Consider the following 25,123-nt stretch of genomic DNA (forward strand, 5'->3'; position numbering starts at 1 on the left):
ACAAAAGCCACAGAAAAATTTTATTCCTAACAAAATTGTGTCTATGCACTTGGAAATTTTTGTTTTGGCAGCAACAGGTGTTAGTCTGCCATCCACCTATTCAACGATAATGTAAAACTGTACTATGCAATGGCAAATAAAACATATCATGTCTCCAGCTCCACTGAGATAAACCATTTCAATCTCTCCCCTCTCCACACCAACCTACAGCCAGGGCTACTAATGAAATGGGACTCCTGATCTTTCTTACTATCTGTGAAGGGACATGAAAAAACAAAACAAAACAAAGAAAAGGAACTGTGGAAGAGTAAAAATAAACCATAGATTAGACACTTTCATCACAAGTTGACAGAAAATCATATTTAAAAGTTATATCTAAGATGTTGTCTATGTAAAACCTTAAAGAAAAACAATGTTTATACTATGTCTACATGCGGGATATTTATCTTTTCTCTTTCTAGCAAAGACTAGCTCCTGTAAATTATATATATAAATGCACAGTACTTCGCTATTATGTAAAAGTAAAAATAAATGTATCTTTCAGAGAGTCAGAGATGAAAAGAGCAAGTGTGTCTAATACAGAACGCAGATGTTTCGAAGATAATAGAAGAATGAGGCTTTTAACATTACTGGACAAATGTCCTGCTGTAAGGCTCAGATCAAAATATGTGAAGCAAACTTACGTGGCAACACAAGATCATTCACTCTGTGCCCAGTGATCTGATTCACACATTCAATCCAAAAGACATTCTGGGTAAAAATTACTAGGTTCTTTGAATCGAGTAAACTATAATAAGCTGCTTGGTCACTCAGTCGTCAACCATATTATTAAGGAAAACCGAGAGCCAGAAATCGAGGGGTCTTCCCAGATGTAAATGTTCTGCCTCTTCTTAGAGAGTAAAGCATTGCCGCCCACATCGCCTGAGTCATTTCCCCCTGGACACTACCTTCTTGTGGGTCTTCCAAGAGTAGAGACTGTTGAATCCCCAAACACTGACTCCACAAGAGTCAGAGAACAGTTATAACCAAATGAGACTCAAGCATGATGAGATGTAATATCAGCATATGTGAAGGGTACAGTTAATTCTGTTCATTTCCACGTGTTTAAAACCAAGGGTTAAGGAAGAAATGAATGTGTTCAGACTGCATGATAACAAAGACAAATGTTCTGTATAAAGAATAACCACGAATGTTTTTGGGATGGAACATTCTGGAGATGTCATTCTGGGATGACATCAAATGGTGCCTTCTTAATCGATCATATTTTCCTTCATAATTGATCATATTACCCTTTATAATTGATATTTTCCTTCATAATTGATCATATTTTAAGAAGTTCTTTTACTACATTCAGGAAGTTATTTAAAAAGGGAAATATTCCATAGGGGGAAAAAAGCTCAAATTGGGCCTTTTTCATACATTTCCTACCTTTAAAAATTCATCTCAGGAGATATAAAGTTAAATCATATTTCACAGCAACAATAAAAAGGGATAGAAGTGGAATTATGTAGGTTTTACCCCAATAACTCTCATCACGCCTTCAATAGCTGCGAAGATAAAGTAAAGAATCCCCAGTCCAACCACCCGGTGCATGACTGTTCCTAAACGAGGCCTGGAATGAAGAAGAGGAAAAAGAAAAAAAAAAAAAAGGAAAAGCATGCGTAAGTAAAATGCATCCCAATACAATAACTGACCCAATTTCCAATATGAGAGAAGTCATTATCTAATCAAATCAGCCTGCCCCGCCCCTGCCTCTGCTCAGTTTTAGGAAACAGCGTATTTCCCAGGAGGGAACAAGGCAGAAACAGCCTCAGAAAAAATGGGTCTCCTCCAGGACTTGAAGCTGTACAGATGCCCATGGAGCAACATGCTGAGGCCACACAGGTGCCAGAGGATTCTGCTGCTGAAATGCAAGCCCCCCAAGGAACAGCGTGCAGGTGCTCACTCCACAGAGCGGAACAGTTAGATTGGTGACGCCTAGGAGGGTCCGGGCCTACTTGTGTCACTGACAGAAACAGTAACTTAATTCTTTCATTAATGTCAATTAAAAACTGTTCTGGGATACATTTCATTAGAGATGATCCACTAGTTTTCTGACTTGGGTAGAAAAAGAACAGGAGTATGAGGAGATCGAAGTCTACCCCCTTTCTTCACTCAGTGGCCCAAACAAGAGTGCTAAGACATTTCAGTTTCCATTCTTTACATGGAAAAGAACTAAAATAACATTTTTGATTCTCTAAAGATATAGATGACTTGGGAAAATGCAAAGACAGTGATTTTTGCAATGAGTAATTTGAAAACAGAACTGAAACTTCATGAAATTTGCAAATCGTATCACACAGACATTTTAGCTCAAAAACACTCTTACTGGAGTAATTAGAAGAAGAAAAAAAAACCCTGATTTTGGAAAAATACTTCATGTAGTCACTTTAAGATAAAATCCAACTGAAAATTAAACTAATATCCATAGCTTATATTTAAGACTGTATCTAATTTAGTTCATCAAAATTCTGACTCCTTACAGCCAGCTAACTGGAACCCTCCAACAGCCAGAAGTACGAGTGTTCTGAAGTGCATAACTAGAAAAGGGAGGCCCAAGATTCCACATGAGGATTCTGTGTTCTGACTACTATACAGGGCCAAAAACAAAGAAACAAACAACCCCTCCCCCCCACCAAAAAAAACCCCAAACAGCATTTGAGAAGGAATCTCAATAAATACCCAATGGAAAAAAGGTGTCTTGGCCAAAACCTTGCTAACTACAACAATCTCAAGCTCCCAAGCATATGTGTGTACATTCAGTGTGTATTTGCCGAGTGCCTACTGTGTGCCACGGACTACACTGGGCCTTAAGAAAACAGCAGGACACCTGCAGGCAAAGCTCCTACTCTATGGAAGTCACATTCAAGTGGGGGAACGAGACAATAAATCCTAACATCTGTGTCAACTGGAGCTATAAATGGGGTGAGGGTCAGAGTGATGGAGGGTGTGCACCACATCGGGAATCCTGACAGTGCCAGCCTCTCTGGGAGAGGACGGTGAGCAGAAAAAAGAGAGGGAGGAAGCAAACCACGCCTGGGGTCTCAGGCAAGATGCTTATGGACAGAGGCCTTTACTGCACAGTGAGGAAGTGTCTGCTGCGTTTAAGGAAGAGCAATCAGCAAGAAAGCCTGCAGGATGGAGCAGAGTGTTCAAAAGGGAGAGTGGCAGGTGTGGTCGGCCATGTGAAAAAACAAAAAGGGAATGGATTTTTTTGAGTGAGATGAGCAGAAGAGTAATGAGATAGGAGTTACATTTAAAAAGGATCATCTTAAAAAAAAATAAAAAATAAAATAAAATAAAAATAAAAAGGATCATCTTGGGGCACGTGGGCGGCTCCGTCGGTTAAGCGTCTGACTCTTGATTTCCGCTCAGGTCACGATCTCACAGTTCATGAGTTCAAGGCCTGTGTCGGGCTCTGCGCTGACAGCCTGGAGCCAGCTTAGGATTCTCTCTCCCTCTCTCTCTGCCACTCCCCTGGCTTGCTCTCTATCTCTCTCTCCAAATAAATAAAAATAAACTTTAAAAGGATCATCTTGGCCTCTGCTGTGTCTGAAAAGACTGACAGGAGACCAGGGCAGATGCCGGGAAACCAGTTAGGAGGGTACTGAAGTTATCTAGGGAGAGAAGATGGTGGTCGGATCCAGGGTGGTAGCTGTGGAAGGGAGGGGTAGGTTCACTCTGGATGTGTCCTGACATTAGAGCCAAAACACTAGATGAGTGCGCCCCAGGGATATGAGTCGCGTGAGCAGAGGTCTGGGGTGCTTCAATGCTGGAGCTCAGAAAGACAAAGAGGGCCCAGCAGGGGAGGTTAGGAAGGAGCAGCCAGGGCCCCTGCACAAAGGCTGAGCAAGGCCATATGGTTTTGGCAACCAGAGGTCAAGGTAATTGACATGAGCAGTCTCAAGGGAGGAATGGAAGGAAAACTTCCTTGGGTGCGATCAGGAGAAAATGAGGACGTTGGAGTGGCAAGTACAGAGCACGCATCTGAGAAATAATGCTGCACAGGGGCGAGGGAATGAAGGAGCAGCAGAGGACAGCGCCGGCTGGGACCAAGCGAGGGTTGCTCCTGAAGATGACAGAAATAACAGCATGCTGATGGCAGTGACCCACCAGACGAAAACTGATGAGACCGGAGCAAACAGAAGCAGCTGCTGGAACAGCTTCTTTAGCAGATGACAGGTAACAGGATCCGGAGCCCAGGAGCAGGGAAAGGACTAAACCATGTACCTTTCCTTCAAGAGGAGGAGAACGCTGCACATGGTTCAGATATGGGAGGAATGGTACAGATTTGGGGGCAGGAAGGCATTGGAATTCCCTTCTGATGGCTTCTATTTCCTCAATGAGAAAAGAACCAAGATCAGGTAAGACAGATACGAGTAGGGAATCTGAGGCTGGAGGGGAGAGAACAGTCATAACAGTCTTCTGCACAGTGGGAAAGGGGCCAGAGACTGGCAAGGGGATCTAGAAGAACTACCAGGGACACTAAGGACGCACTTAAAAGTTCCGGGTCATGAAGCGACACGAGCCTGCAGTATGGTTGGGTGTTCTTCTCAGGCAGATTCTGCTTCTGCAGTAGGAGCCTGAAGCAGATGGAAAGCTGGATTTGTCAAGGGAGGTTGGCCAAGAGAAAGGCGGAGGGCTTCAGGTGCACATGGCGTGGCTGTGGACATGGGCGTATGTTCAGCACCCTGAAGGATCAATGGAAGGTAGCAGGATCAAAAGGCCAGAGGCTATACTAAGGTCAAAGAATGAAGTGGGCTGATGTGTTAGGAAAAGTAAACAGGAAACAGAGAAGGTGACAGTGGAAAAGTGGATTGCTTAAATTTGCAGTTGTAAAGAGGGTACAGTTATACATAACAATAAAGTCTAGAAAACAGCAGTGGGAATCAGTAACTGAGATGAGGGGACAGGTAAGAGCAGTGCAGGTGAGGGGGTGAGTTCAGGTTACTTACAGGATCGCCCACAAAGAAACTGAAATCACTGGGAATTCTGACACATGCAGTGTTGAGAAAGTCAGGGAGCAAGTACTCCATGAGTTAAGGGATGAAGGGAGAAGTCTGGAACTTAAACGGTGACTGTAGTAAGAAGATATAGCAGGTGATCCAGGCTAAAAGCTTGAGCTTCTGGGAATTAGAGAGTTTTTAAAAAGGCGATAAGGATAAAGAGGACAAGCTGTTCCATGTTCATTCGCAGTGACTCACAGGCATGGGACAGAAAAGATCGGCAGCCTGAGGGGGCCTGGAAGAAGTAGGGTCCTCAGTGGACAGCCAGGTTTCAGTCCGAAATCCTGCTGACCTGGTGCTTAATCCTCTCTGTCTTTTACAATATTTGAGTGCAATCGTAAAAGCAGAACCATGTGTCTAGGAAATAGAAAATGGTTTAAACTTTAAGAATCATTAAAAATTTTCCATTATCCTTAAAATTGATTACTTCTTCATCTAACTATAAAAAGCCACAATGGACTTCAAATTCAAGATCTTTATTTCAGGACAGTGTCAAGTGGCCAGTACATGGAGGACCCGTGAAAACACGTCCTCACTGGTATTTCCCCACAGGGCTTGTATCACAGTACTAAGAAGTGTCCAGTTTCACAGAGCCCATAATGTAGTGGAAGGAGTTACAAGACTGGAAGCTCGGTATCTTTCCAACACGCCAATACTTACTTCACAATGCCGTAGCCCAAGCTCACAATGATCACAAGGAGGCGAGCCAATGTCCTCTTAACCGCAGATATCAACTCCGCAAATATCAATAAACCTTGGGCTGAGGGGAAGAAAGAAAAGAATTCATTCTGTGTACATCTAGAGGCCTGCCACCAAGATTCTAAAGATGTACTGTGTATTAAGTACATTCTGACTCCAGATGAATTAGCCTTATTTGCTTTAAATGTCATCTAATCCAACTGATGTTTGAAAACCTCAGTCTTGTATCAATCTAAAATCTCCCCCAGCTTCCCTCTGTTCTTGTTCTTCCCCTTGAGGTTATAAAGAACTTTCTGTCTTGCAAATATTTGAAAACCATAAGGTCCTCTAGAATTTTCTTTTCTCCAGGATGCCTTCATCATTTATTTATTTATGCTCCTACTGTGTGGCTACAATAGGAAAAGAGACACCATGATCCCTGCCCTCATGAAGCTGCTACTCTGGTGAGGACAAGTAAATACACAGAACTCAGTGTGGTGAGTGCTAGAGGCAACACAGCATCTCCCAGGACTATGAAGAAGCCAACTGAATCCACACTTGAGGGAGGTGCAAGTGGGTTCAGAAAAGCTTCTCAGAGGAAGCAACATCTAAGTCAGGATTTGAAGGCCTAGTAAAAGTTAAACATTTGGGGGGAATAAGAGACAAGCAAAATAAATGGCACATGAAAAGGCATGGAGGAGAAAAGATGAAAAGTAAAATACTTTGCAAGAAATCAAAGTTCAGTGTATCTGTAGCAGAGAGTGTAATGGGGGATATCAAAAAGAGGCTGGTGACAGAGGCAGGGACAATCACGCAGGGTGGTTAGGCCATGTTATGAATCTGGATTTTATGTGAAGGGCAGTGGGAAGTCAATGACTGTAAACAAGGGAGTAAAAAAGGAATTGGTAAACTATAGCCCACAGGTCAAATTTGGCCCTACATCTGTCTTTGTAAATAAAGCTTTATTGGAAGAGAGCCACGCCCATTTGTTCACGTGTTGACTATGGCTGCTTTTGTGCTATAATGGCAGAGATGAGTAGTAGCAACAGAGACCACATGGCCTGTAAAGCCAAAAATATTTACCATATGGCCTTTGCACAAGAAGTTTGCTGACTCTCGGAATAAAACTGACAGCTTGATTTTATCAAGATTGCTCTACTTAATGGCTTGGAGAGGAACGAGACTACCAGCAAGGAAAATGCTCAGGAAGTCATTCCAGAAATCCAGGTAAGAGACGATAAGAGCACAGTGCTGGCAGGGAATATGGAGAGAACCAGAAAGATATACAGAAACAAGTAGTGAATCCACCTACTTAGTCTTGTTTTCAGCTCACAATTTTCCAACTTGTCCACAAGAAATCACAAGAGACCTCATCAAATGCCTTACTGTAGACAGATGTGGAACTAGAGGGAGAGGAAGAGGGTGGCAAAAAGGATGGCACCAAGGTCAACTGGCAGGGCCATCCACCGACAGGAATACCTGCAGGAGCATTAGGTTGGGACTAAAGTGAGTCAAAAGTACAAGGGTGGGAAAGGTGAGTTTCTTTTATGCCCTACAGAGATGAATGCAAGGCATTCAGAAGATGTTTGGCAGGTGACCAGTTACTAGGTCTGCAGCTCAGGACAGACATCTGGCCAGGAAGTTGAGCTTTAAGAAGAAAACAATGGATGAACTCCCCAAGAGCGGATGCAGAATGTGAAGAGGTTTAGGATAACAAATGTTTAAGGGTAGCGTGTTTTCAAATCCCTTCGTGAGCTGCTCAGTCTGGACTATTTCCCTCTTGGAATAAAGTGAATACAACCTTCCTGGCAGGTGGACCTTCTCAATGTCTTGACTGCTAGCCCTCCTGCTGTAACCTAACGCTGTAGGAGCTAGTGGGAGGCACAACTGCCTATAACTGTCTATGTTGAGCTGATTCATCAGCTTCAACCTTTAAATCCTTTAGAAAAGTTTCCCATTTATATTTTTTCAATTTATACTTGAACCCCAAGTTCAAGGTCTTACCTATTAGGTTTTACCTTTCCATTTGGGATATCAAATCTGTCTGCACCCCTTCAAGTACCTTCACGTGAGAAGGGTCCATCTAAAATTATTCTCTATACCCCAGTATGAACAACTCCACCAGCCTCACATCATCCACAGAATTTTAGCGAATGCTCTCTACATATGCACAGGCCTGCAATAAATGTTAGGTATAACATTTAGGATAAACCAGCCACAAGATCTAAAACCTATGAGACAGGTGTCATTCAAAGCCCCCTTCTAACCCAGTGGTTCTCAATCCTAGATGCATACTAGAATCATATGGGAAGCCTCTCAACAGAACCAATTCTTAGGCCTACTTCAACCAGAATCTCTGGCACTGGTATTGCTTGAAAGTTCTTCAAGGGACACTTATGTGCAGCCAGGGATGAGAACCACTGCTCCGGTGCTGTCCAACAGAAGTTTCCAGGATGATGGAGATGTTCTACATCCATGCTGTCCAATACAGTAATCAATGGTCACATGTGGCTATTGAGCACGTGAAATGCAGCTAGTACAACTGAGGAAATAAACTGCTAACTTCACTTAATTTAAACAGCCAGATGTGGTTGATGGCCACCACACTGGACGACACAGCTCTACACTGACAAGACTGATGGGTGCTTATGTGCACGGGCTCTTTAGATATGGCTGCACAGCCAGTTTTCAGTGCACATTTCTCCATCTTGTCCACAAGAAATCAAAGTTGTCAAATACCTTGAAGAAGTCCAGGTATACTAAGTTTAGAAGCACAAAAGAAGTCAATCTGATATGACCTATTCTTAAGGTCCCCGTGTTGGGTCCTAACAATCACTGTTTCCTGTCCCTGCAGGATCAGTGCTAAGCAAGACAGCCTGGGTTACAGAATTCCCACTTGGGAAAATCAGAAAGAGCAACAGCCATGTCGTCTGGCACCTGTCCCTCTCACAGGACTCCTCAAAGACGCTGACAGCAGCCTGGGGCTTCTCTCCCAAGCCTTTCTCGTGTCATCTCAGACACAGGGCTTGAAGTCCGTGAGGATGGCAAGAGCTTCTGTGGCTCCCCACTGAAGTTCAAGCCACCCTCAACGCTCCCTAGGCAAGAGAGGATCACCACTCAGAGCAAAGGAGCTGAACTGCCTTATTTCACATTCAAGAATGCTTTACTCTCCAGCCAGGAGCAGCAGCCTCACCCCTCCTTCATTATTTTATTTAGAGCACACACGTGAACGTGTATGCGCGCGCACACACACACACACACCACTAAAACCTCTTATAGAATAATACCTCTAATGTGCCTCCTTGAATGTTTGTCTTTTCTTTCTTCTTTTGTACCTACCCTTTTATTTTGGGAAATTACAAACATTCCCCAACACAGAAAAAGCAGTATAGTGAACTCCCATGTGCCCAATATTCAGCTTCAATAATTATCAACATTAGGCAAATCTGTTTCATCTACATTCCAACTCATTCTTCTTTTTTTCTGGAGTATTATAAAAATAAATAGCCGACATAATCACACCCTATAAAAATCTGCACAAAGATCATTTTAGCTGATCACTCAGAACTGATCACTCCTGAGTGCTTTCATCCCTTTGGAGCTACCTCCCTTTTCAAAGGCTGGGTGACGGGATTGTACCTTTACCTCTCTGGCCTTTTTGCATTCCACCTTCTAGAAACCTGGGGCACACATCTGAGGAAGCCTGCCTTCCTGCCCTTTCTGATTCACACACTTCCCTGTGTAAACTCTGAGGGGCCTCCAGTGGCCACATGAAGTTCTGTGTGAGAACGAAGAGACAGAGAGAACACAAGAAGGCTGCAGGCACATCCATCCCAGAACTACTGATTTTACTGCGTGGGGTCAGATTTTCCTTCTTTTCTTTTGTGGAGGAGAAAGGAGAAGGAAGAGTATGGGAAAATGACAGAGAAATATGTTAAAAGGATCAGTAGCACCTAAAGTGCCCCCCTCTGGAACTTTTATTGATTTAATCCAATCACTGAAGTGGGAGTTTTCTTTTCCCCAGGAGGAAAGTGAGGGAAAGAAGGGAAATGGAAAATGAGGACAATACAGACACTAGCCTAGATCAGAGTCCTACTCTCACGTTCTCATCTTGGCTCTTGTCGTCTTCATCTATAACGCAACTGTTCCCAAATCACTGTACAAAGGAGGCCTCCCGCAGCTCTGCTCACAAATGCTAGGGGCCTCTTGGATCATGTAGTATTTATGGAGAGAGTCACAGCTTACTTGATAGCCCAGTGCTGCTGATGTTTTGATATTCAGTATAAAAAACTGCTTTTTCAAGCATTCCCAGGAAAATAACAGCTGCAATCCAGAACTGAATTCTTAATATATCTTTCCAATAACAGGCAGACCACATCAGCCACAGTACGCCATATAAAATATAAACGATACACATCACCATGTAAAACTGTAGGAAGAAGAGCAATTTTAGTCAGTTAAGGCTTGTGATCACTTGAAAATGGACATTTCTTCATTCAAGTATCCAGTCTTTTATTTCCCTGTCACTCTAGCCAAAAACAGAGGGTATACCAAAGTATTAGCTACTAAGGGATACCACCACTGAGCTCTTTAAGTTGTTAGAGTTTCCAATTAGGATATAAAATTCATTTTTAAAAAAGGAAAAAATGATGAGAAATACTCACAATCATTAGTGGCCAATCTGACGCAGAAATATATCCATGAGGCCCGATCATAGAAAGAGAAACTGGTGAAGATGGGGATAAAGACATCAAAGAATTAAATTACCAATCAGTCTTTTCTTATATTTTTAAACGTAAGCTCATTTCCCAGAAGGTTCCAAGAACACACACCAAGCCAACAAATCTGCATCTTTACCTAAGACACACAATGTATTGGCTAATTACCAGTCATTAACATGTAATCTTACCAAGATACCTTTACTTGTATACATGCTGTTGTAAAACCTGGGCCAAATCTGATCTTACGCAGACAGTAAAGCAGTACCGGCCTTAGGCTGGCCCCATGTTGAGTTGCTGACCTCACTGAGGACTTTGTCTTCCTTACTGTAACTGGGGATAAATTACTGAATTCAAGCATCTAGTTTGGGTCATTGTCCAAGGTGACAATAATAAACAGAGTGCCAAATAAAGTACAAGACTTGCAGAGCTCAGTAACTGCTTCTGTTACTAACTAGTAGGGCCTTAAAACTGCCTGCTGCTATCAGGGGAAAAGATGCAATACCTGGGAAGCCGGGGGTGGTGGGGGGACACACAAGTCCAGGTGGCAGCTCTCTTATTTGGCTCTTATCTGGCCCACTATGTCATCTGTGGGAGGAAGCCCCACGGCCCACTCGTCCAGAGCAGCCACCTCCACCAGCTTCCCCTGCAGTACACCAGTTCTGTGCCTCCTCTGAAGCAACGCCTATGTCCCCTCAGTACTTTCTGCCTCCCCGCTGGACTGGGCAATTCTCAAAGGCAAAGCCTGGCTTCACACCTGTGTCCCCAGTGGGTGAATCAGAGCAGGATCGTCACATGCTGTTTGGCTACCACTGGTCCAACAGACGCTACTCTGCAAAACGACAGCCGAAGCAATTCTACGATCTGTGAAAGCATTCAGTCCCTTGAAGATTGCTTATTGTAAGCCCACTCTTGCATTGGGGGTGAGGAGTGGGCAGAGCTCACAGACCACATAAGCTATCATTGCCAGACAGGCTACTTCTACTCCTAAGCTACAGACAGATGCTTTAAAATGAGAATTTTAAACGCCTGGTGATGGCCATTTTCCTGATATAGAATATAATCTACTTCAAATACAATTAAAATGTTGCCTAGCCATCTCTATATTAGGAATTTTTTTTTTAATCTGAAAGGATAAAGAATTTTATTATATCCCACTGGAGTTTGAAATTTTAAAAATTTATCTTAATTTTAAATTTCCAATCCATTAAAACATATAATAGTAAGATAAGCAAAAAGTTTTAAGTCCCCCAGATAAACAGGTCATTTGTTTTTGTGATTCACAGAGATTTGTTTTTCAATGATGTATTTTAACCAAAAAATGTAGATTTGGGTCAATGACAGAAACACAGAATACAGTAAAAGCAGACAGCAAACACGCATGCAGTTTAAATATACCATTCAAATTCCATCTTGCATCTGTTTTGTCCGTTTTCACAGAAACAATAAATATATGAAACCCATCTCTCTGTGTTCTGGCTATCACATCCTGAAACAGGAAAAAAAAAATATATCCTTTATGTTGTTTTAAAAAATTGCTATAGAAAATATAAACAATTGTTCACCACATTTTAAAACAACTTTTAGTAACTGAATTGGGTTACTTTTCACTGTTTCAAAATTTTTTTAAGTTTATTTATTTTGAGAGAGAGAGAGAAAATGAGCAGGGGAGGTGCAGAGGGGGGCAGGTAGAGAGAGAATCCTAAGCAGGCTCCTTGCTGTCAGCACAGAGCCCAACATGGGGCTCAAACTCACAAACCGTGAGATCATGACCTGGGCCAAAAACCAAGAGTCGGTTGCTTAACTGACTGAGCTGCCCAGGTTCCCCACTTTTCAGTCTTTTGAAACAATGAAAAAAAGGTAGTGGAGGGGCAGCGGACACTGGAAGGATTTCCCTCACTGTTTTCTCACCATGGGCCTCTCAGAACCAAAGCAATGGAAGAGGAAAAAGCTTTTTCTACTCTTCAATTTTTCTACTTTCAGTATTTCTAAAGAATTTCCCCTGAATGTTACCATTCTATGTTTTACTTAATATTACCATTTTTACTTAATATTACCATTCAAATATTTTTTCCTAATATTACCCTTCCCACGTTTTATCCTAATATCAAGCATTCAGTTTTTAATTTTTATTACATTTATTTATTTTTGAGAGACAGAGTGCAAGCGGGGGAGGGTCAGAGAGACAGGGAGACACAGAATCCAAAGCAGGCTCCAGACTCTGAGCCATCAGCACAGAGCCTGATGCGGGGCTTGAACTCACGAACCGTGAGATCGTGACCTGAGCTGAAGTCGGAGGCTCAACTGACTGAGCCACCCAGGCGCCCCTCAAGCATTCAGTTTTTAAATGGGTGTGGTTTTGAACTGAACTGGGGGATTTAGAAGTCAGATAACATTGTTAGAGAGACTGCACAGATTTGGTACATAGGTTCAATTACTTATTAAGATCTATGTTACTAGCAGTCCTGCTGGGAAAGGACACTGCTCAGTGTAATGCCTGTGAACGCCACAATGCCCCCACATAACTGAATCACACTTTTCACATACATCCTTCCAGAAGACTTCCTATCTTTCCCTTTCATTTCCTACTCCTCCACCTGAGACACAGCCTGTGCAAAGCTGGAAACACGAAGGATGACAAGATAAAAGCAAAGTAAGCTCTCCTAAACCTGTCTTCAGTCCCTACACACAGCTGCTTCCAACCCTCCCCACCTCTTGGTCTTGTGACTTTCAGAATTCCCCCAAATACCAAATTCTCTCCTCCCCGGTGCTACACTCATGGACTCTATCTATTTATTTCCATCCTCAATGATGATCCAGACCAGCCCATTGCTATGCTAGGCATTTGAAAAAAGGCTGCAAAGAAGTTAACCTTAAGTTACAACCTAAAAGGAATTTTTAAACAAAGACAGAAACAAATACATACAAAATTCATATAGATACACACAAAAATATACTATTTGATATAAGGCTTCTTTTTTCTTCCCCACTTCTAATAACCCTACTGTATATCACCGTCCAAGTATCTATTCTTTTCAGGCTTACTAGAACTTGTATACATTTGATTTAAAGACAAATAAAATGACTTACTGTTGATCCTTCCTGGTTGGAAACATTTCTGATATTTGTAATTAGTTCCTTATTCTGGAAAAACAAACAACATAATTCCATGTTATATTGCTGCATTTCTATGGGGGAAAAGCTGTCTTAACAATCAAGAAAAAAATGTTATGAGAAAAGTAAAGATTTGAAAGCTAAACACCAGAGAACACATCTCTTTGTAGCCCAAACATGAGTAACAAAATCCTGCTTTTGAAAAAAATTTAAAAAAAAGTTTTTTTAATCTATTTATTTTTGAGAGACAAGAGAGTCAGATGCAAGTGGGGGAGGAACAGAGGGAGAGGGAGACACAGAATCTGAAACAGACTCCAGGCTCTGAACTGTCAGCACAGAGCCCAACATGGGGCTCAAAATTCATGAGCCTCAATTCAGACGCTCAACCGACTGAGCCACCCAGGCGCCCCATTGAAAAATTATTTTTTAAATCAAGATAGTGGCTACCTTTGGTGGGGAAGGTATTAGGAACTAAAAGGGGAGTCTAGGTGCTAAAATATTCTGTACTTGATCTGGGCCTATACTGGTGTGTTCAGGTTCTGAAAATTCATCAAGCCATCCACTTCTGATACGTACACTTTACATTTATCACACCTCAATACACATTTTAAGAACCCTTTACTATTTTTACCAAAGATATATTTTCATTTCAGAATTTACAGAAAATAAGATAAAATGACCCACAGCCTCACAACTCATGGATGAGTGCTATCAACATTTTGGGATCTAATATTCCAGACAGGGAGGGAAGTAAGTGCATAAGGGAGGGGACAGTGTTCAAGTAGGTTAAGTGTGATAAGTCAAGAAGGCCGGCAGACCTTTGGTAAGACTAAGAGACCACCAGATCTCACGTGGAGGTCACTGGAAACCTTGACTAGCTGTTCTGATGGTGTAACGGGGGCAAAGGTAGGACTGGAGTGGAAACGAGAGAGTGACAGATGAACTGACAACAGATCAGGATAGGAAGACAAAAGGGCTCTTTTTCAAGAGTGTTGCTGCAAAGGGGTACAAAGAAATGGAACAACGGTGCCAGTACCTTACTTATTACCTACTACCACACATTCAAAAGAACTTAACCTAAAAATAACTAATTAAGCACCTTTCTTTTATCAAAATGTTGACAGAATAGAATGTAAGTTACTACTTGTATTCACTGGGAGTACAGTAAATTCTACTTTGACATGACAACACATATACTCACATTCAATGAGGGAAACACCTGTAAGTCACTGTTGCAATTTACGTTTTCATATTTTGTTGTCCAACATTCAACGTTCTTGAAATAATGACCACAATAGTCTTCATCAATGCTAGGTTCATGTTTTTGTGATAGCTCCTCCTACTCAAGGCAAAATTCTGGGTTATAATTTGTTTCCACGCTTCTTACTCAGGAAGATAAGTAAAACTTAACATCTAAATGATATCAAAGATTTATTCAGTTTGGAGCACTTAAAAACATGCAGAACGAAATACTGAAAAGAAAAACATTTTTAAGTGTTTTTTTAATGTTTATTTTTGAGAGAGAGATGGGGGAGGGTGGGAGAGGGGCAGAGAGAGAGGGAGACACAGAATCTGAAACAGGCTCTAGGCTCAGAGCTGTCAGCACAGAGCCCCACGCGAGGCTCAAACTCACGAACTGTGAGATCATGACCTGAGCCAAAGTCAGATGCTTAACCGACTGTGCCACTTAGGCGTCCCAAGAAAAATGTTTTAAATATAATTTTAAGTATGATGAAGTTATCATGACATGTTAGCCATTCCAATATGCTCAGATACAGTAACACATAATGCAAGTATAATCTTACAGGAAGAAAGGTGATACGGTATTATCGCAGGAGATGATTCAGGGAGAAATAAAAAATATTTTGTCCTGAGGCTACTTTCATTTTATCCCATGTATAAAAAGCTTTTACAAAGAAAAGCAGCATTTAACAATAAGGAAAGATAGGGGCGCCTGGGTGGCTCAGTCGGTTAAACCTCCGACTTCAGCTCAGGTCATGATCTCGCGGTCCGTGAGTTCGAGCCCCGCGTCGGGCTCTGGGCTGATGGCTCAGAGCCTGGAGCCTGCTTCTGATTCTGTGTCTCCCTCTCTCTCTGCCCCTCCCCCATTCATGATCTGTCTCTCTCTGTCTCAAAAATAAATAAACGTTAAAAAAAAAATTAACAATAAGGAAAGATAAACCAAAGACAGATGAATAAAACCAGGCTCCTGATGGCAGCTTCTAGTCATCAATAAAAGGTTAAGTTGGCTTCGACTGGCCAGTAGGAAACAGTTTGAGCCAAATAAATACAAAATAGTAACAGATTATAACCCATCTAACAGTAAAATTCAATGAGTCCATGCTGATGACTGCTCAGGTGACTGACAGGTAAGACAAGAGGAAAAGAACAGGCTCATCTTCGTGGAAGAATGTTAACAAAGCAGAAGGAAATATGGAATTAGAAAATCACCACTAAGCAATTATCAGAGCAATAGCTGATTCATCAGGCAAGAGTCAAAGGATGTTCAGACAAGAACTGATGAAAAATCAGGATATTCACACACAAGTACAAAAGTACTTCTTCACAAGTTATTGTTAACAACAAAGAGAACAGTCGTAACTCTACAGTGGAGAAACCTGGCAGAAATGTCCTTAACCAACAGATCAAAAGTTGTCATTACCAAAAATGGGACAAACCTGAATTCTTTGGTACTCCTGCCAAAAATATAACCAGAATCTAATCAAGAGGAAACATCAGAAGTGCTGGAACTGAGGGACATTTTATAAAAATAAGTGGCTTGTATACTTCAAATATATCAGTGTCATATTGTGAAAGACAAAAAACAAAAACAAAAACAAAACAAAACACTATAGAAATACACTGTGACCCTAGATTGGATCTTGTACCAGGAAAAAAAAATATAACAACAAACTGCCAAAAAGGATGTTTTGGGAACACCGGCAAAACTTTAATAAGATCTGTTTGTTAGATAATAATTTTGTATCAATGTTAAATTCCCTCAATTTTATCACTGCACTGTGCAAGCTAAGTGAACACCTTTGTTCTTAGGAAACACACTGAAGTTTTGTTTTTTTTTTTTTTTTAACATTTATTTATTTTTGAGAGACAGAGAGAGGCAGAGCATGAGCAGGGGAGGGGGAGAGAGAGAGACAGAGATACAGAATCTGAAGCAGGCTCCAGGCTCTGAGCTGTCAGCACAGAGCGTGACACGGGCTCAAACTCACGAACTGCGAGACCACGACCTGAGCTGAAGTCAGACGCTCAACCAACTGAGCCACCCAGGCATCCCAGGACACACTGAAGTATTTAGTATGTAGGGGTGAAATAACAGGGAATAAAGTCACAAAGGCAGTATTTGAGGACAATGGCACCTTTCACCCCAAATGGAAAGACAATACAGATAAAAGTATGGAAATGCACACGATTCATGCTAGGAGCACACAAACAACAGAGAAGCCGCGACGGAAATGACTGTGAGCAACCATCAGGTGTCCACAGGAGGACACCTTGCTGAGCCCAGTGGACCTGCAGGGGAAGAAGAAACCCAGTGGGGCCTATTTCCCCTTCTTACACCCTCCCCCTTCTTTCCTTGGCAGGGGTGGGTGGTGGGGGGGGGTCTCCTTTCCCCTCACCTCTTTGGGAGATCTACTTCTACTCACTAAAGCTACCTGACTTCACTAAAGTTCTAGGTGTCCTGTCACTAACTTTTTGAATGAAGTAAAACTTTCACATTTCTTTCTTAAACTATGTTGATTTTTATTTGTATGTGACCCACAACATCTTTATCTACAGTTCCAACATGACTGATTTAAATATTTACTAACATTTCTCTCAAGACAAAAAGGAAACTAAAAGATTTGTTTCCTTCTCAGAAGGTATATACTTTGATAAAATTAAAACATTTCTTGCCTAAGTCCCAAAATAAATCTGTGGCACTTTTAAAACTACAATCCACATTTCTGGCCTCCTCACCTGATGAGCTAATAAATCTTTATACTCATAATTTTTCCTTCATAGCTTTACGTACCTTAAAATTTTGCATTTTACTTACCTCCAGCTTAGAATATTCATTCTGACACGTATGATACTTCAAATACCACTCGATGGTAAACTTCACAGGCCCAGAACAACTGAATGACTTAACTGTTTAGAAAAAAGAAAGTCTTATTGTACAACAATCCTATATGTACTCCTATGTAAGCTTTCAGGTTTCAAGAATGCAACTTAAAATAGGTTACTATAATGAAACAATGAATAAAATATTACCTAATTTCTCCCCAAAATCACTGCAAAATGAGATAAGTTCATTAAATTAAATTATTATAGTTAACCAAATACTATTCATTTAATCTGTACGTTAAATCCAGCATTAAAATCAACTGAGTAACGGAATATGCTAAGTCACCGCACTCTAAACTCTTCTCTTCACTAACTTATTCATTCAAAAAATACTGAGTGAGCACCCCTTGTGTGCCAGAAAGAGACATAATGGTAAACGAAAACAACCCCTGTCCTTGATATTAGAGGTATTGGGCAGGGGAGGAATAACAGTTAAGTAGGCACCTTAGACAGAATAAGGGGCTGAGAACAGGGAGTCAGAGGAGCCCTGAGCAGGGCACCTAGCATAGTCTAGGAGGGCATAAAGAAGGGGTGCTGACAGGCTTACTGGTGGAGGAGACCTCTAATGTGAAGAGCAGGAGTTAGCTAGGTGATGAGGAGGGTGGAAACAGTATATGCAAATGCTCAAGGCAGGGTATGTGAGAGCAGGCATGAGTATGACCACCTGAAAATAGTTTGCTATGGTCAGAACACAGATTGGGGAAAGAGAAAAGAGCTGAAGCTGGAGTAGAGTGCTGGAGAAAAGTCATAAGGGGTACTATGCTTTGCTAAGGAGTTTTCCTTTATTTTGAATGTTACAAAGTAACACCAAATATTTCAGGTAGGAGGGTAACGTGACTAGACAGACTGAAAAGGATTAAGTCTAGAATTAGGAAGAGCTCTTTTGGGAGTGTCATCACAGCATGGCAGCTGGCTTCCCACAGAATAGGCCATCAGAGAGAAAGAGCAAAGAAGAAGCCACAGTATCTTTTATGACCTAGTTTCAGAAGTGATATGCCATTAGCTCTATCATATTTCTTGGTTAGACCAACCTTGATACAATATGGTAGGGGACTACATAAGGACATGAATACCAGGAGGCTGGGATCACTGTGAACCAGAAGGGAACCACTGGTAACCAGAAGGAATCCAAACTGAGCCCCGAGACTGCAGTTCAAGAAGCTGAGGCTGGTAGAATTTCTGGGGGAGAATACTCAAGAGCTGGAACCTGCACAGAGAGAGAGTAAAAGAAATCTGGACAGAGATACTATTGAGCCTGCCTGCATGGCAGCCAGCCCATGCATAGAAAGCCCAATCACTCTCAGAGGTCATACAGGGCTCGTAACTGTTTGAGTTTCCACTAGCAAGAGTGGAGGGGCCTCATTAAATACACCAAGCATTCAGGAGAAATGTAGCAGGGTCACATCTTAGAAGTGGTGCTAAGTTGGCCCTACAGTTAAAGCTACTCCAGATCCATCCTGAAAGAAATTAAACACAAAACTGGAAAAGATCAAACTCACCCAAAAGAAACTCAGCTGTCTGCCAGAACAAAGTCAAAGGAATACAACTATAAAATACAATTACAGCACTTAAGAAGCTAACATTCATGATATCCACCATCCAACCAAAACCCTAGACAGAAAAAGAAAACTAACTCATAATCATGATAGATTACTCATTATGATAAAAATGGAAGGGACAAAGATGATTAGCAGAGAAGAATATTAAAGCTGTTATAAATATTTTCCATATGCTGAAAGATGTAAAGGAAAATATGAAAATATTGAGAAAGAAGATATTAAAAAACAAACTTCTAGAGATTAAAAAAATTACAATATCCAAGTAAGAAGTTCACTTTCTGAGACTAGCAGGAGATTAAATACTGGAGAAGAAAAGATCACTGAATTTGAAGACAAAGCAATAGAAAGATTCAAAATGAAGCACAGAAAGAGACTGAAAAAAAATTAACAAGGCCTCAGTGATCCGTGAGACAATATAAAGCAGTCTAACATATATGCAAATTGAGCCCCAGAGAGGGAGGACAGGGAAGTGGGGACAGAGTATCTAAATCCATAATCCAATGTAAAAGATGAGATTTTTTTCAGTGTGGATATCCAGTTGTTCCAGCATCATTTATTGAAAAGACTATTCTCTCTCTAAAGAATTATCTTGGCCTCTTTGTTGAGAAGCAACTGACCTCATAAATGTGGGTTTATTTCTGGGCTCTCTGATCTTTTTTTCTTTTAATTTTTTAATATTTATTTATTTTTGAAAGAGAGAGACAGCGCATGAGTGGAGGAGGGGCAGAGAGAGACAGAGACAGAATCTGAAGCAGGCTCCAGGCTTTGAGGGGTCAGCACAGAGCCTGACATGGGGCTCAAACCCATGCGCCATGAGAACATAACCTGAGCAGAAGTCGGACGCCTAACCCACTGAGCCACCCAGGCACCCCTCTGATCTGTTTCATTGTTCTATGTATCTATCCTTATGCTAGTACCACACTGCTACAGTTACTGAAGCTTTATGTAGGTTTTGAAATAAAATAGTAAGTCTTCCAACTTTGTTCTTTTACTAAAATTGCTTTGGCTATTCTAGGTTCTTTGCACTTGCATATACATTTTAGATTCAGCTAGTCAATTTCTACATAAAAGTCAGCTTGGATTTTGATTGAAATTAGCTGAATTTATAGACCAATCTGGGGAAAACAGACAGTATAACGGTAGCTACAGAGTTTTCATAGATGTCTTTACCAGCTTAAGGAAGTTCCTTCTATTTCTAGTTTTCTAAGAGTTTTTATCATGAATGGGTGTTGAATTTTTTCAAATATTTTTCTGTACATATTGAGATGACTATATAGCATATTTCTTTTATTCTGTGTAGGGGGTGAATAACATTGAGAGATTTTCAGCAGCAATTCCACAAGACTACCTCTTGAATGGGCTACCAAAAGAGGGGTCGCCTAAAGGAAAGTCAGATGTCTCATCTACCAAATGGCAGGGACACATATCCAAGGGACTAATTCTTAGATTTTTGCAGGCATTAAAATTGGTTCTGTGAGAACACAGAGCCTCATTCTCACTCCTTCATTACAACACCAATTTAGATGTATAATCTGGAATGTCCAATTACTGCTTCAAATGAACAGTCATTGTAAAGTGGTTGTGTAACGATTAACTCTCTCCCTTCAGCATGTCTTCCTGGATACCCAAAGGTGATGAAAGCTGCTTGATGAGCATGGCACCAGAATGAAGGCTCAGATGGACACTACGTCTACATCTATCAGCCACATGTCCTACCTACAGTCACAGCTCAAGAAGACCTCTCTCTCAGGGCGCCTGGGTGGCTCAGTCGATTAAGCGTCCGACTTCGGCTCATGTCACGATCTCACCCTTCCTGAGTTCGAGCCCGATGTCAGGCTTTGTGGTGACAGCTCAGAGCCTGAAGCCTGCTTCAGACCTGCGTCTCCCTCTTTTTCTGCCCCTCCCCTGCTCATACTCCATCTCTCTTTCTCTCTCTCAAAAATAAACATTAAAAAAAAAAAAGAAGACCTCTCTCTCATCGGTGCTACTAGACACTGTCTGCTTTACTTAACTAAACCCTCACATATGTATTTTTTATGCTTTTACTGTTAACTGTCTTCTGCCTCATTCTTTCTTTAGATATATTAATACCACTGTCTTGAGTGTGGTCTACTCATAGCTGATCTCAGATATTAGGTATGATTTTTTAAAATCAAATTACGTGTTTCACTGGTCCATATCACTTCCCCCCCCCCCATGTAATTTTTTTTTTGTCTGCAACAGTCTCCTAAGTCTTACTTGCCTAGCCACTGAAATCTGAATTCACTAAAGCAGTTAGATGCCAATTTTTTTTCCCATCACCCACCTTGGACTTCAATTTCCTCTTACCAAGTTGTTATCACCACTGATGATCTAGGATTATCAATGAACTGCTTTGAACCACCTCTGCTGTCTAGCTAATGGCTGGACATACAGCAGAATCACCCAACAAATGACCTGAGCGTACTGTGATAGAGAAAAGGGGCATGGCTTTGGATCCCCAGGAAGCCAATTTGCTTTACCCAACAAAAAACTACTCCTTATGCCAAAACTTTAACCTTGGCAGCCAATTTACCTAGTCAAGTTACTGGAAACACTAAGAGGAGTTGGACCACAGTAAATATGATCTGCTGTAAATTCATCAAAAATACTGAAAACCTTGGGTGGCTCAGTCGGTTAAGTGTCTGACTTTGGTTCAAGTCAGAATCTCAGGGTTCGTGAGTTTGAGCCCCTCATCGGGCTTGCTGCTGTCAGCTGAAAGCCCACTTTGGACCCTCTGTCTCCTTCTCTCTTTGCTCCTCCCAAAATAAAACACTAAAAAAAAAAAAAAAAAATCTATAAAAATTTAAAAAAATATTTTGAAAACCTCAAGATGTATGAGAACCTGGTAGTTCTCACACATTGGCATTTACATAGAGAACATAGTCCCTAACAAATAAGTTCACTTTCATAAGCTCTAAAATCCTAATTAAAATGTTAGCATGTAGTAATTTTTACTGTATTCTATGGTGATGGATATATTTGTAAAAATTTCAGGGGCATAAAGGCTTTACTACAATCACGACATTTCATATACTCATAAAAGGAATTCATCTAGTTTTAAAAGCTGGGATTCAGAGTCAAATTTCACAGAAGCCTACTTTATTACACATTAATTTTAATTTTTAAAGAACGATTCATATTACATTTTTTGAGACAGGATCAGAGAAATGCATTCTTGAAAATAACCAAGTCTTCACTGAAACAAAAGAAACCCTGAAAATTTTAGAACCACTTAAAAACAAGTATTTAGCCTAGTTTAAAATATATATTAGTTTTAGTAACATATCAGTTTCTGTTATATTACATGAGGTTATTCATTTATAATGTACTGTTATGTTAATATTATTAGTTTATTGTACTTACCAGAAAACCTGATTTCTGTAGAGTTAAACACAGTTTTCCTAAATATCAAAGGTCCTGATTTCTAAAATGAAAACACAAGGAAATACAGAATAATCTAGTTAAGTTTTTTTTCTCTATTCAGGAGTACAGTTTTACCCTGGAGAATATACAGTTCTAACTCTTGCACTCCTGTGACCAGAGTGATTTTTTTAAAATAATTTTTAAGTAATTTTTAAAAAATTAAAATAATTTTAAAAATCTGGTCATATCACCCACTTGCTTAAAATCCTGTTCCATGTATCTAACTCTCTACTAGGCTCCGGAATGCCCCTGCCTCTAGCATCTCAGCGGGGGCCAGCATCACACAGAGGGTCAGGGCTGCCGTCTGCACCATCGCTGCCGCTCGGACAGGGGTCCTACCTGTGCATCTGCAGTTGCTCTCACGATACTGGTATGAATGTACTTTTGATAAAACAACCATGCTTCTCCCTAACTGTGTCTTACAACAGACCGATTCTTACTGCCACTTATAGGTCCCTGCATAGTCAAAGTCCTGCCCACCTGTTTTAGCACCTTTCACTCAGTGCTTCAAAAGCAGGATACTCCTTCCTGCCCTCAGGAACCTGAAAATTGACTGAGAAAACCCTTCCCTGTCACTTTCCTCATCTTGTTAGTGACTTCTTACCCTTCTCAGCCCAGTTCAAGAGTCCCTTCCTCAGGAAGTCTTCCTTGACGCTCCACACCAGGCCAGGCCTTCCCTTCCATGGTCTCTAGGACCCATCCTTCACAACCCTTGCCACAACTAAAACGAAATAATCTATCACTTAGTTATTTAATGAATGCCCTCACCAAGAATAAAAATGCTGTGAGAAGGGATTGTGTTCAATGAACAAGTGGTTAGGAACGAAAGAAAAAGGCTGATGACAGCTCTTTCTTGATAGCCTCCCATCCCAACACAGTTTCAACAACAAAACCCCCAGCCAGGACCCCTCCTCTGAGCTCCGGATCCGCCTACCCCACCGCCTCAAGGTCATGTCCGCGAGGATGTTCAACAGACATTCCACACTAACCTGTCCTAAACCAGATACAGTCCTCTCTGCTCCTCGCCAACTCTTCCTACACTGCCCGTGTTGGCTGCAGGTGATGCCATCTTCAGTCACCTCAGCCTTGGCTCCTTCCAGTCTCTCACCTCCACTGCCCAATCCCCAAAGCACGCCTACTTGATCTCACAAACACTTCCCAAATGCAGCTCTTCCTCTCCATCCCTGCCGCCACTGCTCCAGTTCAGGCTCTCAACATCTTCTGCCTACAGTTCTGCAATAGCTGGTATTTCTGCCCCAGATCTGAGCCTATAATTCATCCTGATACAGTAGCCGCAGTGACTGGTACTTATGTCTAAACTCCTTAATGGCTCTCCCTCATTCACACCCAAAATGTGTTCCTGGTGGCCTACTCCAACCTTTAAATGGGGTTTCTGTGAATCAGCAGGACCCTTTCGAAAAAGGTTTTGAATTAGTTGACATGATTGATAAAAAGATGGATTCTGGCTTCACATTTCAAAAAAGGAGACCTGGCAATTCTGTGCCTACACCGCCATATAATATCCACCTGCTGGAGCCGAATGGTAGCTGCCCTCTTCAGAAGAAGCACGTAATCTGTAGTCCACCGCTCTCCCCAGCATCCCCTCCAGTCCTAAACCTAGCTCACTGCACTAAATATCACTGGCCTCAGACCCTGCAGGTCCTGGAGTCTAGACCCCTAGCCACAGGCCCAGGGCCAAGCAAGCTCTGGAAGGTTTATGGTGGCCTGAGTCACTGTAACACTCCTACCAGAGCCTCACTCAGCAGAAACATTAAGAATTTCCTGCATCACTGCTGCTCTGCTCCCTGCTTCTTCCTCACTGAGGTAACATCTACTCATCTTTTAAGACCCAGCCAGGCACCAACTCTAGGAAGCGGGGTTAGGTGACCCCTTCAGTGCTCCAGCAATATCCTCAGAATGCTGCCATGTAGGTAATCACTATTCATGAATCTGCTGTTCCTACTACTGTGTGAGCTTCTCGAGAGAAGGGACTGTTGTCTAAAATTCATCTTTGCAACAGCAGTGGCCAGCCAGTCTAATTACCGAAGGTGCTCAAACTATTTGTTGACCTTTACAATCAAAAGAAGCACTGCTTGAGACATCTGCAGTACAGATTAATGAAAGGCTTGCTCTCCTTTCTTGTTCTGAAGGACAAGTTCCAACAACTTGAAATGGGGGGAAAAATCAGCCTACTCCCTGCAAAGCAGGGCTTCACAGACTGCTACTGACCTCACGTGGGATCCAAGGAAAAAATTACCTTCCTCATTCAGGAAGCAAAGTCATTCTTTCTGCAGGCCCTTTGGAGTTGCCCTGTTTAAAGTATGGTTGGCAAAGATCTTTACAGATATGGTCAAGGAGTTGAACAATCTGTGCACAGCTCATTCACTTCCCATATTGTCTACTCTTAGTCTCTATGATACTGTCATCCATTCACCAGAGAAGC

General features: G+C 41.6%; 1 protein-coding gene across 3 annotated transcripts in view; it reads right to left on the bottom strand.

Annotated features, from left to right (window-relative positions):
• The window catches only part of TMEM87B (transmembrane protein 87B), a 49,937-nt gene that overhangs the window by 23,281 nt on the left and 1,533 nt on the right, over positions 1-25,123 (bottom strand). For all 3 annotated transcript variants that reach the window (XM_053200929.1, XM_015073377.3, XM_053200930.1), the window contains exons 2-10: positions 22,621-22,681; positions 17,610-17,701; positions 14,757-14,894; positions 13,532-13,585; positions 11,840-11,930; positions 10,388-10,449; positions 9,969-10,152; positions 5,706-5,805; positions 1,519-1,612 (exon numbers count right to left, since the gene is read on the bottom strand). In XM_053200929.1, the coding sequence (XP_053056904.1) occupies positions 1,519-1,612; positions 5,706-5,805; positions 9,969-10,152; positions 10,388-10,449; positions 11,840-11,930; positions 13,532-13,585; positions 14,757-14,894; positions 17,610-17,701; positions 22,621-22,681 (876 nt within the window). The remainder of the gene's footprint in view (positions 1-1,518; positions 1,613-5,705; positions 5,806-9,968; positions 10,153-10,387; positions 10,450-11,839; positions 11,931-13,531; positions 13,586-14,756; positions 14,895-17,609; positions 17,702-22,620; positions 22,682-25,123) is intronic.

This window comes from Acinonyx jubatus, chromosome A3 (assembly GCF_027475565.1).
Source record: "Acinonyx jubatus isolate Ajub_Pintada_27869175 chromosome A3, VMU_Ajub_asm_v1.0, whole genome shotgun sequence".
Taxonomy (NCBI): domain Eukaryota; kingdom Metazoa; phylum Chordata; class Mammalia; order Carnivora; family Felidae; genus Acinonyx; species Acinonyx jubatus.